Source organism: Pseudorasbora parva, chromosome 13, assembly GCF_024679245.1.
Source record: "Pseudorasbora parva isolate DD20220531a chromosome 13, ASM2467924v1, whole genome shotgun sequence".
NCBI classification, from domain to species: domain Eukaryota; kingdom Metazoa; phylum Chordata; class Actinopteri; order Cypriniformes; family Gobionidae; genus Pseudorasbora; species Pseudorasbora parva.
The window spans coordinates 5200269-5217624 of NC_090184.1; the positions used below are offsets into that span (position 1 = coordinate 5200269).

Below are 17356 nucleotides of genomic sequence, written 5' to 3' on the forward strand. Positions count from 1 at the left end.
ATATGCACAAAAAGGGTCTGGAGTTTGTGATTGATTGTATGTGTGTGTCTCAGGCTGGTTCTTGGGAAGCCGCTTGGAGAGGGCTGCTTCGGGCAGGTGATGATGGCCGAGGCTATGGGGATGGATAAAGACAAACCCAGTCGTATCACAAAAGTGGCTGTCAAGATGCTCAAATGTAAGTGTTTTCTGCCACCGGTGTTAGCTGACACTTGTGTGTGGTGTAGGAAGGGAAATACGCCAGCGAACCCTGTCTGGAATTCAGTATCTCATGAGGAATCTGATGGTCCACTGAGCTTTCGTCTGTATTCCACCTCAACCCTGAAGCATGTTATTTGAGCTCTGGTGTCACATACCGTACCACAGCCGCTTGTTTATTCTGATTAGGTTCTGTCTGTTTCCTCTCCTCTCCTCTCCTCTCCTCTCCTCTCCTCTCCTCTCCTCTCCTCTCCTCTCCTCTCCTCTCCTCTCCTCTCCTCTCCTCTCCTCTCCTCTCCTCTCCTCTCCTCTCCTCTCCTCTCCTCTCCTCTCCTCTCCTCTCCTCTCCTCTCCTCTCCTCTCCTCTCTATTTAACAATATCAACACTTCCCTGCATTGCTCAGTTTACAGTCTACTGTCAAATAAATCGAATCTGACTTTGGGTGTATTCACACGAGGAAAGTCCACTAGTTCAATTGCTTTGTTCCGGACCAAATACAATGTTGATTTTTTTTATTTGGTATGGTTCGCTAAAATAAAATAAAAATAAAGTGGCATTTTTTGGTTATTTAAACATGAATACTAAGAAGAACTGTAAATTAATGACACAACGGCTCCTGATAAACCGAATGTCATACCTGTATGTAAATCCTTCCCAGCTAACACTGTACCAGTTGCATTATTCATTGGTACTTTACTTTTATTTCATGACTTACTAATTGAAAACGTAAACGTTGCATGCTCATGCACTTTATATATGAAGCGATATACAGCGCGTGTCACTGCATTTGCGAGTACAATTGAAGAGTGTGCTCTCTGAGCACAGTAAATCGGCTGACAGCACAGGAAAAGTTTGCAAGACGGTTGCGACAGAGAGAGCAAGCTCTAATGTGAGCCTACTCTGGCATACTGACAGTGGCATTGCGCTGAAGACGGATTGGGTACCAGAGTTCGCTTGGACCATCTTCAGTTTGGACTAGTTATGATTTTATGATCCGCTATTATTTTTTCAGTGCTATTGCTGTATTCACACCTGACAAAAAGATCTGCACCATAGAGGAAAACGAACTTGAGTTCGATTCAATCGCACCAAACAAGACAAATGTGAATACACTCGTAAAGGTGCAGTAAGCGATTTCTGAGAAACTGTTGATTATTTGAAACCAAACACGCCCCTCCCTTCATCGCTCCACCCCCAAGATGCACGAACACGTAATGCAAGAATGGATGTCTCTTTATCATAGCAGAAGCAAAGCAAAATAAATCATAGGTGACAAACGAAAGACTTAAAATGAACATACACTCAAGTATATACAATCAGGTAGTTTATCACGAACAGCACACATAAAACCAATGTTACTCACGTATAGAGCAGAAACAATGCAACCTCGGCGAATGTGTTCAGGCCTTCACGCTTGGGTCTATCCAGTGCTGGAAAGCTTTTCTAATAATAACATGTGCCCTAAATAGGGATGAGGAACGATGTGGTATGGCATTTTATATCGGATTAAAGGAGAAACATTATGAATGGAACTTGACACTTGAGCTGTTGCTATATCATCGTCCTAACAAAGACAATATGTTTAAATAATGTATAGTTGTCAGTTCATGTTAAGCTTTACCTGTGATTTTGCTGCCCTAAACATGTCTAAATTGGCTAACAACCTGAACTGATCTGTTTTTAGCGGTATTCAGTATGGCATTTGACTCTTCATAGTTGACTGTTCACTTTTAACAGCATTCTTCAAAAGTTACTTAGTGCACTTTGTTTTAATTGTGTTGTAATTGCATTGTTTGAATTGAATGTAATGATTATACAGGGAGTGCAGAATTATTAGGCAAGTTGTATTTTTGAGGATTAATTTTATTATTGATTTGAACAACAACCATGTTCTCAATGAACACAAAAAACTCATTAATATCAAAGCTGAATATTTTTGGAAGTTTTAGTTTTTAGTTTGAGCTATTTTAGGGGGATATCTGTGTGTGCAGGTGACTATTACTGTGCATAATTATTAGGCAACTTAACAAAAAACAAATTTATACCCATTTCAATTATTTATTTTTACCAGTGAAACCAATATAACATCTCAACATTCACAAATATACATTTCTGACATTCAAAAACCAAATCAGTGACCTATATAGCCACCTTTCTTTGTAAGGACACTCAAAAGCCTGCCATCCATGGATTCTGTCAGTGTTTTGATCTGTTCACCATCAACATTGCGTGCAGCAGCAACCACAGCCTCCCAGACACTGTTCAGAGAGGTGTACTGTTTTCCCTCCTTGTAAATCGCACATTTGATGATGGACCACAGGTTCTCAATGGGGTTCAGATCAGGTGAACAAGGAGGCCATATCATTAGATTTTCTTCTTTTATACCCTTTCTTGCCAGCCACGCTGTGGAGTACTTGGGCGCGTGTGATGGAGCATTGTCCTGCATGAAAATCATGTTTTTCTTGAAGGATGCAGACTTCTTCCTGTACCACTGCTTGAAGAAGGTGTCTTCCAGAAATTGGCAGTAGGACTGGGAGTTGAGCTTGACTCCATCCTCAACCCGAAAAGGCCCCACAAGCTCATCTTTGATGATACCAGCCCAAACCAGTACTCCATCTCCACCTTGCTGGCGTCTGAGTCGGACTGGAGCTCTCTGCCCTTTACCAATCCAGCCACGGGCCCATCCATCTGGCCCACCAAGACTCACTCTCATTTCATCAGTCCATAAAACCTTAGAAAAATCAGTCTTGAGATATTTCTTGGCCCAGTCTTGACGTTTCAGCTTGTGTGTCTTGTTCAGTGGTGGTCGATTTCTGCCTTTCTTACCTTGGCCATGTCTCTGAGTATTGCACACCTTGTGCTTTTGGGCACTCCAGTGATGTTGCAGCTCTGAAATATGGCCAAACTGGTGGCAAGTGGCATCTTGGCAGCTGCACGCTTGACTTTTCTCAGTTCACGGGCAGTTATTTTGCGCCTTGGTTTTTCCACACGCTTCTTGCGACCCTGTTGACTATTTTGAATGAAACGCTTGATTGTTCGATGATCACGCTTCAGAAGCTTGGCTATTTTAAGACTGCTGCATCCCTCTGCAATATATCTCACTATTTTTGACTTTTCTGAGCCTGTCAAGTCCTTCTTTTGACCCATTTTGCCAAAGGAAAGGAAGTTGCCTAATAATTATGCACACCTGATATAGGGTGTTGATGTCATTAGACCACACCCCTTCTCATTACAGAGATGCACATCACCTAATATGCTTAATTGGTAGTAGGCTTTCCAGCCTATACAGCTTGGAGTAAGACAACATGCATAACGAGGATGATGTGGTCAAAATACTCATTTGCCTAATAATTCTGCACTCCCTGTAAGGCCTGGGAGACTTAGCAAACATTGAGCTTGACCACTGTACAGTAGCGAAATCACAAATAAATGACTCTTATGAACCAATTCTGTAGATTCATTGGTGAAACAAACTCCCAGACTCTTGTTATCCGTTTGATTCATTCAATGTATTAACATCTAACTCAGTCACTGAACTGTAATGTATCATAATAGACAGCATTATTCTCAACAGCATGCAGTTATTGGGTTAACTGAACTTGTACACAATTTGTCAATATGCATTATTCTATTGAAAATCCCAGTAATGGTATAGCCAGATTTTTTACTATCCAATAAAATCAATTATCATGCTGCATTATTTTCTACTGAGAGTTTAGTTTAGCTGGGATATGTGTCAGATTATGTTCCAAATGCAATGTCTTGAATGATAAGTGGATTTCAAGTCCTCTCCGGAAATAAATGAAAAAGGAAAGCATGAATAAAATAACCAGTTTGTCCCTCACGGCTTAGAGGTTGAAGTTTCCGTGACCTGTCATACTAAGATATATGTGTGTTCATCAATATTTCTTTTATAGCCGACGCCACAGAGAAGGACCTGTCAGATCTCATCTCCGAGATGGAAATGATGAAGATTATTGGCAAACACAAGAACATCATCAACTTGCTTGGGGCCTGCACACAAGATGGTGAGTAAAGGAGGAATTAAAAAGGCGGAAGAGAGAGAGATGGATTGGCGGAGGGAAACATTTAGAGAGAATGCAATATGGGTGTAAATCATATTTCAAAATCAATCTGTTAGGCGCAGTGCTTTTTGGCTTCAAAAGGTTGTCATCAGTCCGGCTTTTGTGATTTCACGTGGTAGATTAATTGAACTTCCTTATTGGATCACACATTAATGTATCACAAACTGTGGCCTCTCCAGTAAAGACTGATTATGTTTGCCTCTTTCAGGTCCGCTATACGTCATCGTGGAGTTTGCTGCAAAGGGGAACCTGAGAGAGTATCTGCGTGTTCGCCGTCCACCTGGAATGGAGTACTGCTACAACCCTGACCAGGTGCCCGTGGAGAACATGTCAATCAAAGACCTGATCTCCTGCGCCTACCAGGTGGCTCGCGGCATGGAATACCTTGCATCCAAGAAGGTTGGCATCTCAAACACTATTCTGTTCTCATATCAGTCAAACTAGCATCAGTGTCAAGATACCAAAATTATGATTTTGAAATGATACCAGACTAAAATAACTTCATACTGAAAAGATACAATGGTAAACATTTTAAACTGTAAAATTAATTAAGACAAATTTATAAAACAATGAATTGTTAGTTCTATTAAAAAAAGCAAGCGTTGCCAAGCACGCTCCTGCCCTGCTTTTTGACCATTCCCCCATAATAATAATAATAATAATAATAATAATAATAATAATTACATGCCAGTGTGAACATCCTTAGAGATTTTTGCAATAATCCCATTATTATGAATCATGTTAACACCAAAGGTAGGCTTACACTGTTCAGACACTGAGGTTGTGATATATTACACATGCTACGAGTCGGTTAATTTGATAATCGTATCAAAGCATGACAGCGAGCCGGCGGTAATCTCACCGGCTTTCGCACTAAACACTAAGACCAGAGCATTCGATGTTGCTCCTATAGCTTTGGTTAGAATATAAGAAAGAAAATTATTTTTTGTGCAAATGATTTGCTGAAATGTAGACATTTGCAGCCATTCCTTTCAACCGAAACGACCAGAGAGAGAGAGAGATGCCGGGCTCTTAACTTTTCACTATTCTAAACCGGTTGGGATGACCAAAATCTTATTTCATGATACAAGTAATTTTTATTTATTTTATTTAATTTTAGAATTACAATTAAGATATTTTATTTTATCTTGGTTTTTAAAAATAAGCAAAAATGCAAATTACAAATAATGACAAATACTACAAGAAATAAACAGTGCCTTAATTTCAGCTACAGTAGGTCTGTTTAACAATCGCATTCAAGAAAGAAACAAATTAGGCCTTTCATTACAACAGAGGCTGCTAAATCCTACCCCCATTGTATGATTCTTTGGCACATCCAATACTGTTTCACAGTCTGGTCGTTTGCTAGTGTCACTGCACTAAAATGTATTGATCAACTCTACAAAAAAGCAGTTAAGGTTTTAGATAGGAAACCAGTCACTTCACTATTCTTCAATTTTAGAAAAGTATCATGTAACACGTATAAATACTGCAATAATAGATTAAAATAGTGGACCAGTATCAGAAAGACTAAGTTCAGCTCAGGGAGGAAAATGGCGTGTTCAATGAGACACAGACACGAGGTTGCGATACCCAAAAGTGTAGTATATTATAGTGACATAAGCTGACAGACAGTTTCAATATTTACATGTACACAAAGATGGTATTGAGTTCATAATTGTTAATAAGCAAATCTAAGTGTTGTTTTCTCAAGTCATACACAATCATTCAAATGATTAAAAGCTGCAACCGTCCTTGCACAATGCACACTGGGTCAATCAGTTCATTAAATTCAAAGAACCATAATGTAGGAATGTGTGTATTGGTGTGCGGGGATGTGTAAGGGGAGCAGCTGCAGCGCCTCCTACCACACCGGCAAATGCTTGCACTCAATCTTCGGTTCAGGGCCTAGTAGCTCGCCATCCATACAAGAAACCTGGCCAGTTCTCATATGATTAAGTCACTCAATACAGCAGTCTCAACATAAAATGGAGGCATCTGCAGCTGCTCAACACGTCGACTCCCACACACACACAAACTAACAGCGCGCGGCCATATTTAAAGGGAAATGACGTGATCTCCGTGCCAAATCTCGCGATACTTGTACAAATCTCACGATAACGTGTGAGAGTGGAGAGTCGTGAGAACAGAGCATATAGCAGTAAACCAGGGTTGCAATCAGCTCCTAAGTTTTGAAAATGTAAATGTATATAAAACTAGCTGTCTTATATGGATCAATAAATGGAATGGCCCCATCGCCCCTGGGGGATTTTTATCAAAAAGACAAATAGCGAGACAAGTAATAGGTCAGTTATTCGCAGGGATTGTGAAGAACAATTTAGAAAGTCTATTTTTGCACAAAACGTCCTTTCTATGGAAAAAAATAAAGGGTGCACAAGTTGGAACACTTTACCAATGGTAATTAGAGGAAGCCCCACTTTTATTTAATTTAAGAAACAGCTTAAGAGATGGCTGAATAGCAACCAAATCAGTAAACATTATGTAAGAACTACTGGCACTTTAAACTATACACTATAAAATAGGTACATTTATAATAAGCCCTTTAGGATGTCTATGCATAGGAATTAAAAAAAAATGCATCCTTAAACGATTATGATAAGTATTTTATCTAAGCACGGACACTTTTTATCTCTAAACATTTAGTCTGAGACAATGGCTGGAAATTAGCTTTGTGCTAAATCCGGCGTGTTTACATCAAATCATCTTGTACATTCAGCAATATGCCTTTTCCCATTCAAATATATTTAATAAAAGAAAGAAATTAAATAAATGAAATTTGAAAACAAATAAAGCCTTCACTCTATAAATTATTTATACACTAATTCTCAATACATATATTAAAGTTATTCAGTCAAGCATGGGGTGATTAATCACACAGAATATTAGATCTGGCCCTTTAAGACATGCACAGACCCAATATAGTGTAACACATCCGATTTCTTACTCAACTCTGTATACAGTAAGGAAAAGTTTTGAACACCGTTATTTTGCAAGTTCTCCCACTTAGAAATCATGGAGGGGTCTGAAATAGTCATCGTAGGTGCATGTCAACTTTGAGACATGATCTAAAAAAAAAATCTCAATACATGATTTTTTTACCTATTTATTTGTATGAAACACCTGCAAATAAGTTTTTGAACACGTGTCTATCAGCTAGAATTCTGACTCTCAAAGACCTGTTAGTCTGCTTTTAAAATGTCCACCTCCACTTCATTTATTATCCTAAATTAGATGCACTTGTTTGAGGTCATTAGCTGCATAAAGACATCTGTCCACCCCATACAATAAGTTCACGAGTTCACACTTACATCAATTAAATAGAGTAAAGATTATGCGTATTTGGCGTGCTGTCCAGGGGAGGGCTCTGGGGTCGGATTTTTGCCCGAACCCAGAGTATCCCATGTACAGAGTAGGGGAAGGTTCCCCTGCTTAAACCAGCATATGTCCAGTTCCGTCTTAAGTTTGCCAATGACCATTTGGATGATCCAGAGGAGTCATGGGAGAAAGTCATGTGGTCAGATGAGACAAAAATAAAACACCATCCCTACTGTGAAGCATGGGGTGATAGGATCATGCTTTGGGGGTGTTTTTCTATACATGAGACAGGGCGACTGCACTGTATTAAGGAGAGGGCCATGGTTTGCGGGATTTTGGGGAACACAACCTCCTTCCCTCAGTTAGAGCATTGAAGATGGGTCGAGGCTGGGTCTTCCAACATGACAATGACCCGAAGCACACAGCCAGGATGACCAAGGAGTGGCTCTGTAAGAAGCATATCAAGGTTCTGGCGTGGCCTAGCCAGTCTCCAGACCTAAACCCAATAGAGTCTTTGGAGGGAACTCAAAATCTGTGTTTCTAAGCGACAGGCCAGAAACCTGACGGATCTAGAGAAGATCTGTGTGGAGGAGTGGGCCAAAATCCCCCCTGCAGTGTGTGCAAACCTGGTGAAAAACTACAGGAAATGTTTGACCTCTGTAATTGCAAACAAAGGCTACTGTACCAAATATTAACATTGATTTTATCAGGTGTTCAAATACTTATTTGCAGCTGTATCATACAAATAAATATTTAAAAAAATCATACATTGTGATTTCTGGATATATATATATTTTTTAGATTATGTCTCTCACAGTGGACATGCACCTACCATGACAATTTCAGACCCCTCCATGATTTCTAAGTGGGAGAACTTGCAAAATAGCAGGGTGCTCAAATACTTATTTTCCTCACTGTATGTTCACTAAAGACATCCTCCACTGTATTTGCCTGAATACTGGACAGGACCTGCATTTTTACATATTTTTGACCATTCAAACCCAATAATCCGCAAAAGAGAACTGAGTGTAGAGCTAACGCTTGTCCTTGAGAACAGAGCATGTCCTGCACTTCGCTTTTTCTCGTTTCTGCTGTTTTCTTTGTCGTCTTGCGCAGCGTGCACATATATTTGACTGTTTGCGTCCATTGTTTAGTGACCAGTGATAGCAGAGCTCTGCACACTTCACACATCGACACACATTCTTACCAATACTAATAACATCTCATATCGTACCGTTTTTAGTAGCAGGGTATTGCAATACTTTTCTAGTACTGGTATACTGTGCAACACTAACTAGCATATAATGTTTTCATGCTTGGTCTCTTGATTTTATGTACACGTGTGTTTTCTCCGTTGTAGTGTATTCATAGAGACTTGGCTGCACGTAATGTCCTGGTAACTGAAGATAACGTCATGAAGATAGCCGACTTCGGCCTGGCCAGAGACATCCATCATATTGATTACTACAAGAAGACCACCAATGTAAGATTTCAGACAGACACATAATACCAAATGTTTTTAATCTGGTCTTCCTTTGCTTTCAGTTAAGCACTATCTGATGCTTATCTGTATTTTAAGAGAATTTTCTTGTCGTCTTGATTTTCTTTGAGGTATAATTCAAATTTCGCCCCAGCAGGATTGTCAGAAATATTGATCTATAATCTCAATTCCTTTATTTAGTAATTCGTCACCTGTTTGTGTTTTTCACAGGGTCGTTTGCCAGTGAAATGGATGGCGCCTGAAGCTCTGTTCGACCGAATTTACACCCATCAGAGTGACGTGTACGTCTGAAGATATTCTCTCTCACACTCTCAGATACATAATGCCTTTGTTTGTTAATAATGGCGATTGTGTCTTTGCCCGTTAGGTGGTCTTTTGGGGTGTTGCTGTGGGAGATCTTTACTCTCGGTGGCTCCCCGTACCCAGGTGTCCCTGTGGAGGAACTCTTTAAACTGCTAAAGGAAGGCCACCGCATGGACCGGCCCACCACATGCACCCATGAACTGTAAGACCCTTGAGTGCTGTCGTGATGAGAGATGAGATGTTATGATGGTTTTTAAAACTGCGTTCCTCTTGAAGGTATATGATGATGAGGGATTGTTGGCATGCCGTTCCGTCTCAGAGACCCACGTTCAAACAGCTGGTGGAAGATCTGGACCGAACCCTCTCCATGACGTCCAGTCAGGTGAGCCGAGAGGAAGTGAATCAGGGCTGCGTTTTCCAAAGTTTCATCGTTACCAATAGAGTTCACTGAGTTAGTTCAACCAAAGTTGTTTAACGATGCCTTTGGGAAACGCACAATATTCACAAATTGGCTATCAATACATTGCATGAAATTTCTGCTGTGCTTGAGCATAGCTCTAGGAATGTAAAATAAGTAATGAAATATAGATTTTTTTTTTAAATAATAATACATAATTAACTAATGAATAATAATACTTATTATTATTAATATTGTTATTGTCATTTATAATTATATTAATATATTTAAAATAATAAAATACATTCCATAATAATTGTAATAATAATAATTTTAATTTTAATGTATTAACAAAAAAAACTATATATATATTCAATAAACATTTTATATATATATATATATATATATATATATATATATATATATATATATATATATATATATATATATATTCAATAAAAAATGTGATTGTGTTTGTGTATATATATATATATATATATATATTACATTTTTATTGATATACATATATTCAATAAAAATAATTTGAAACACATAAAAATAATTATTGATGATCATGATTTATTCAGTCATTAGTAATAATAATAAATATTATATAATTATTATTATTACTTACTATTATTAGTATTATCATTCAATAATTAATAAAACATGTTAACAAAAAATAAAGATAATAATATCAGTAAATAATAATAATAACAAAAACTACAACTTTATTATTAATGGTGTTGATGACTATTATCATTTAGTAATTAGTAATAATAAACAGATAATGCATTATCTAATAATTATTACTATCATTGTTTAGTCATTAATAATATTATATAATAATAATTATTATTATTCAATAATTAATAAACATAAATAATACATTAACAAGCAATAATAACAACAACAACTTTATTGATGTTTTATTATTTTATTACTCAGTCATTAATAATAATAATAATAATTATTATTATTATAATCAGCAACAAAAAATTAACTAATGATAACAAAACAAGAACAATTTTATTGATGTTTTATTTCTGTATTCAGTCATTAATAATAATAATTATTATTATTATTATTATAAGTATTATTATAATAAACAATAATATGTATTATTATTCAATAAATAACAACAGCAATAAAACATTAACAAGTAATAATAAAATTAATTGTTATTGGTTATTGGTTATTATTATTATTATTATTATTATTATCAAATGTAATTAAAATTAAAATTTTGTTGATTATTATTATTTAATTATAATAATCATCATTTTTGATGTTGCTGTTGTATTAACATAAAAGTCTTTTACATTTTCAGGAGTATCTGGACCTGTCTGTGACTCTGGACCAGTTTTCTCCAAATTTCCCGGACACACGCAGCTCTACCTGCTCTTCTGGTGAGGACTCGGTGTTCTCTCATGACCCCGGCGCTGAAGAGCCCTGCCTGCCCAAATTCCCCCCGCATCCCAACCGCGGAGTGGCGTTTAAAAAGCGCTGAGCTCCCTCTCCTTCCAGCAGTCGCTCTACAGCGTGCGCCCGGCTGGACTCGACTCGACCCATGGACTCACGGAGACCCCGCTTTGCCACAGAGCACCCTTACAGTCGCCAAGAGTTGAAGCGCTTGGGATGGACATCACATAATGACACGGCTTGTTTCATTCAGCTGGAGGAGAACAAACTCAACCCTTCACCTGTCGTTGCTATAAAGCTATAGGGCACTTGAGCAGAAAGCGGTACGTGTTCGCTTCTGGAGACTGAAACGCCCGCCTCTGTCGTCTATAATAGAGAAAACCTCGCCATCATCGAATGAGGGACAGACGGATGGATGTCGGGACTCTTTATATTTTCTGTCGGTGTTAAACAAGGACCTTTATTTTGCCTCCGAGACCAAATTCTTAAGAAAATGTATTCCACTAAATGGTCTGCCCGAATGTATTTTAACAACGGGCATCTCACAGCCTTTCTTGTAAATACATCTAGAAAATGTATAAATATGAATATATATTTACACTCTACCCTAATTTTTTATTACACTATTTGAATTTTGTTGCATTTTTGTACCAGGATGCGTTTATGTACGTAGAACTTTTTGAAGTGTAGCTTTTGTGAACGTGACCATGAGAATTGTAGATGAATTATTATTTTGAGCTGATAGACGGCCAGTTTTGTTACTTAAAGTTGTTGTCCTGTATCGTTGATGCAGCTTGGCAGAAGTGGCTCAGAACTGCTGCTATACAGCGTCAGACTTAAGCTATAAATATATACGTCTCGAAATGGTTCTTATGCTTGTCCTCTTCGTGTCTTAAGCGACTCACTCCGAGTTGATGCGCTTCGAGAAAATTCCCAATGTGTTAGATATCGCCCCAAAACGAGAGATGCTAATGTTTCATGACCGTACGGTAAAATCAACAGTGTGTAAGATCTGCACATCACACATGTTACTCTACAAGGATTACATCCAATAAATGCTGTTGACGAACGAATCACGAACCCTTTCGCGCCGCATAAAGAACCTTATAAACATCACTCTCGCTGACGAGTTTACTACATAAATTGTGTTTACAGTGAAATTGACTGCAGGTTAGTAGGGGTGATTAAATATTATAATGCATAGCTTACAGCGTAAATGCCGTCTTCTGCTGAAAGCCGAGTGTAAGCGTTAGCTCCTTATTTATAGCGGTGTGAATGACCCTTTTTAGCGAGGTGCTATGCTACAAATGCGCGAGGTGGCGGGCGGACTGGCTCCCCGCCAGCGGCTGATGCATCAACACGCGGACTCCGAGACGCACAGCCAAGTTTCAGCTCACGCTCCTGCAGCCAAGACAAGAGTAGGCTACCAGCCCTGATTTATACGCGTGATGAATACGGCTGAAGGTTGCAGAGTATACAGCGGCTTCAATTTAACATTGTTTGTCACGTTTATGAGACGGCTGCAGTAAATTTTAATTTGTGGAACATTGCTTTGTTCTGAGAGAGTCAACGCGGGTCAACAGATATGGACTTTTGAAACACTGTTTTGTAAGTCTGTTTTCTCCGAAGGCATGCATTATGATTGGGATCGTTGCTTTGCCGTTTAGTCGACACCAAATTTATAGCACACATGCATCAATAAATGTATCCGCTTTTATTTGATATTGAATTCTTATTCTGAGTTGAAACTGAATGACGTTTGCCTTAAAATGTCATCATTTACTCGCCTTCATTCCAAAGGTTTTCTTTCATTGAACACAGAAGGAGCTGTTAGGTTGATGTTGATGTTACTATTTGATGTACAACTAAGTTATAAATTGGTTGAGACGTAAAGGAGAACTACTAAATATCTTTTCATTGGACCTTTAAACTTAATTGGAAGGTAACGATGTATGAACTAAACATTTAGCCTTCGGCCAGGAGTAAAGGTTGGAATAAAACAGCGGACGGATTACCTGACAGGTTCTTCAGACACTCAGTATGTGATGAGGTTGACATTTACACTTGTTTACATTTGAACAGAGAGAAGATTGTGAATAGAAGACTTGTTCAACACAAACTCCATCTAAACGGCAAACTTTTGTGTGCATCCTCTATGTGCTTGCCAAATAAAATGCTTAATCATAAATAAATAAATAAATGTAATTCCTTGTTTTTTTTTTGTTTTTTTGTACACTGTAAAAAAATGTGTTGGTTTTTTTTGGTTTAACTTAAAAAAGTAAGTAACCTGTTTGCCTTAAAATTTTGAGTTTACTGAAATAAAAAATTTGAGTTGATACAATGAAGGGAATTTGTTTAATAAATGAACTCAAAATATTATTGTATCTGAACCACATAAAAAAATGTGATAAATCATGAAAATAGCACTATTGGGCATGTTTCACTGCATCATCAGAAATAAAACACACACAATTACCCAATATGCTTACAAAATCTTTTAATAATATTTTAATAAACTCAAAATTTTAATTTGAATGAACTCAAAATGTTAAGGCAACCAGGTAACTTTTTTTCTAAAATTTTAATTTAGCCTACTGCTATTCATTTCCAGTACCGATTGGTATGAAAGCTTGTTTCCACCATGGAATAAAAAGATAAACAGACTTTTCATCTCAAAACTCGTACTGTTTTTCTTAGAATTGTGAGATATTACTCCCCGTTGCGAAAAGTCAGAATTCTGACAAAAAAATCAGTATTGCAAGAAAAAGGTCAGAGGAATTGTGAGAGTCAGATATGCCTTTTAAATGTTTTATTCAGTAATGGATACAAGCTTCTATAGATTAGGAATATTATTTTCACATCAAATTATTGAATAATTAGTAATCAGTATTTCATGATTAAGTATAATTTCAGTGGAAATGTTTTTTTATTGTAAGTTACATAATGCAACATAAGTTACAATAAACCTTAACAATATAAACTGAAATTCATCACAATGTCTGTTCAGGATTTTGAAGGATCATTTGAAAGTTTTTATTATGCAACCACACATTAATTTATGGAGAGCTTACAACCTACAAACTACATTCTGCTTTAAAAAATAATGCAAAAAGGAAGTTGCAATAGTCTTCCCTATTGTGGCGTACACTATTGCCAGACGTATTGGGACACTCCTCCAAATCATTGAGTTCAGGTGTTCAATCCCTTCATGGCCGCAGGTGTATAAATCAAGCACTAGTCATGCAGACGCTTCTACAAACATTTGTGAAAGAATGGGTCGCTCTCAGGAGCTCAGTGACCTCAAGCGTGGTACTGTGATAGGTTGACACCTGCTCAAGAAGTCCATGCGTGAAATTTCTTCACTACTAAACTGTTAAACAGTTTAAAAGCAATTGGGAACAACAGCAATCCAGCCATGAAGTGGTAGGCCACATAAAATCACAGAGCAGGGTCAACGCATACTGAGGGTCACGGTACACAGAAAGTTGATAGCTACAGACCTCCAAACTGTGTGTGGCCTTCAGATGAGCTCAAGAACTGTGTGTAGAGAGAGAGCTTCATGAAATGGGTTTCCATGGCCGAGCAGCTCATCAAAGCCTTATATCACCAAGTGCAATGCAAAGCATCAGATGCAGTGGAGTAAAGCAGCCGCCACTGGACTCTAGAGCAGTGGAGACGTGTTCTCTGGAATGACCAATCAAGCTTCTCTGTCTGGCAATCTGATGGATGAGTGAGTTTGGTGATTACCAGGAGAAAAGTACTAACTGCATTGTGCCAAGTGTAAAGTTAAGTGGAGGGGGGATTATGGTGTGAGGTTGTTTTTCAGGGGTTGGGTTTGGCCCCTTAGTTCCAGTGAAAGGAACTCTTAATGCTTCAGTATACCAAGACATTTTGGACCATTTTAATTTCTGTTTCCAAGTAGGGACCCTCATTATGCTGCCGTGTTAGTGTGAGGCTATTTTGAGCCTTGTTAGTGGTATTAACTAGTGATTTAATTTTACTTACTCTGTGCCCCATAGACAAGCGTTATAAGCTAATCTGTTTTTAGAGATAAAACTCGTTACAATTGATTTTCATGAAAACGCATCCCAGAGAACGATCTACTCGGTAACCATCTGTTAGTTACCCCTAGAGTCATTTCTCACCGGTGTTGTCCTTTAAAGCTACACAGTGTGATATTTTCCCCCATCTAGCGGTGAAAAGGTACAGTATATGACCATCCAGTGAATATTAGTTCTCCAACAAGAACAAATGTAAGGCAGGGCTAGATTTTCTCAGTGGGGAGTTGATTGGATGGTTGTGGTTTGCTATTGGTTGATCACACGTGAGTGGCAGGTTGCCCCGCCCTCATGCCAGTAAACATGTCATAAGAGAAGAGGTCTGTGTCCGAAATCGCCTCCCTATACCCTTAAATAGGGCACTATTTAAGGCTCAGCCATTTGTAGTGGTGTCCAAAACCTTAGTGGACGTTATCGAGCACTTGTTCAATCCCACAATGCACTGCATTAGGACCCTTTTCACAGTTCCGGTGTCATGACAAATCCTGTCCCCCTGTGAAATCGTGTCTGCTGGTAGCGGTTTTAAATGCCTGATGAAAAGTTGTTATACATGGTTCTGGACAAGCAATTGTTTAAAAATAAACTATGAATTCATTGCCATACTAAGTACACACATACACACGCAAGACATTTATTTAAAATATGTAATTGATTGCTATAATGGGAGCAAAAACATGTTCTGAATTATTTTGACTGATAAACTAAGTACCAATACAAAATCATGACATAGAAATGTACCTATAATGTAAATAATAAAGAATTAAAAAAAAAAAAACAGCAATATACAGAACAGGTGCACAAAATAAATAGATTATATACGAGATATGCTTGTATATATCTTATATAAGCACTTATAGCTTCAGTTATATAGTACTAGTATATGAAACATATGATTTGTAAGACATTAAAGACTATTTTAACACAATTTAAACAGCAAAAATCAAAACGCGATTTTGTAAGAATTGTAATCAGGCTCTGAACAGATTACCTATTAAAATTTCTTTCAGCCAATAGAATCGCTCTGGGGGTCCACAATTTCATAGCGGACTGGATTTGTCATGACACCGCGTTTCTCAGAGCGGAAGTCGTCATACTTGGATTAACATTTATAGCAGAGAATGATATGAAATATATATTGTCCCCATTTGCTCAAATAGAAAAAGGAAACGTCCACAATAGCTATTTCATAATTTTCAAAAAGAGGGAAAAAATAAAGAAAGATTGATAACAGCAGTCAAAATAGAGAAAGATGTAAATTTTTTACCATCACTCCTATAGATGCTGTATTATAAACTCCATCACAGCAGCGGTAACTTGTTTTTTGTAATTAGATGTAAAAGTAATGTTTTACTGTTATGAATGTACATACAGTACATTAAAAAATGAAAATACAAAAAACGTTGCAGGATTTACGATATTGATGACCGTTAAAACGCGTCATCATAGTCTGTGAAAAGGGTCTATAACGAGCGTACAACCGGTGTATACTCAACGGCTAGAGAATACCCATAATGCATTGTGACAGTCATAACGTTAATTTAGGAGCAAAAATTATTCCGCAGTTTAATTATTCATCCAGCCATCCATTTTCCAAACTGCTGGTCCAGCGTAATATCATACAGGGTATAAATTATTTTGTAATTGCTTATTAAGTTGTTTAATTAAGGGCTACAGAGTAAATTAAAATATAAATCTATGCATTACTACTGGAGCTGCCAGTATATGTTTCAAATGATTCTTTAACAGCACAAACTGCAAAAGCGGCAGTCCATCTGGCACACTCAATGTCCGAATTCATTCACTCCTTCAACTGGACTATATTAGTGGAGTAATGTAGGGAATAGTGAATGAGGGTATAGGGGACGATTTCAAACTGCCGAGATGTTGAAAGTGGGAAGTTATTTTGATCTGGATTACCAAGGCAAATTAATGTAAATAAAACAAATTATTTATCACAGATAAATAATTTTTAATACATTTATGTATGGAAAATAGCAGCATGAACATACTACTAAGTTTCTCCTTTTGTGTTCCATGGAAGAAAGTCAGTAATAACAA

The 17356-nt window shown here is 37.6% G+C and overlaps 1 protein-coding gene across 9 annotated transcripts in view; it reads left to right on the plus strand.

Moving 5' to 3' along the window:
- The window catches only part of fgfr1a (fibroblast growth factor receptor 1a), a 229520-nt gene extending 216075 nt beyond the window's left edge, over positions 1-13445 (plus strand). For all 9 annotated transcript variants that reach the window (XM_067413014.1, XM_067413015.1, XM_067413009.1 and 6 more), the window contains exons 11-18: positions 54-175; positions 4114-4224; positions 4490-4680; positions 8978-9100; positions 9329-9399; positions 9486-9623; positions 9698-9803; positions 11149-13445. In XM_067413014.1, the coding sequence (XP_067269115.1) occupies positions 54-175; positions 4114-4224; positions 4490-4680; positions 8978-9100; positions 9329-9399; positions 9486-9623; positions 9698-9803; positions 11149-11328 (1042 nt within the window). In that variant the 3' untranslated portion in view covers positions 11329-13445. The remainder of the gene's footprint in view (positions 1-53; positions 176-4113; positions 4225-4489; positions 4681-8977; positions 9101-9328; positions 9400-9485; positions 9624-9697; positions 9804-11148) is intronic.
- The last annotated feature ends 3911 nt before the right edge of the window (positions 13446-17356 follow it).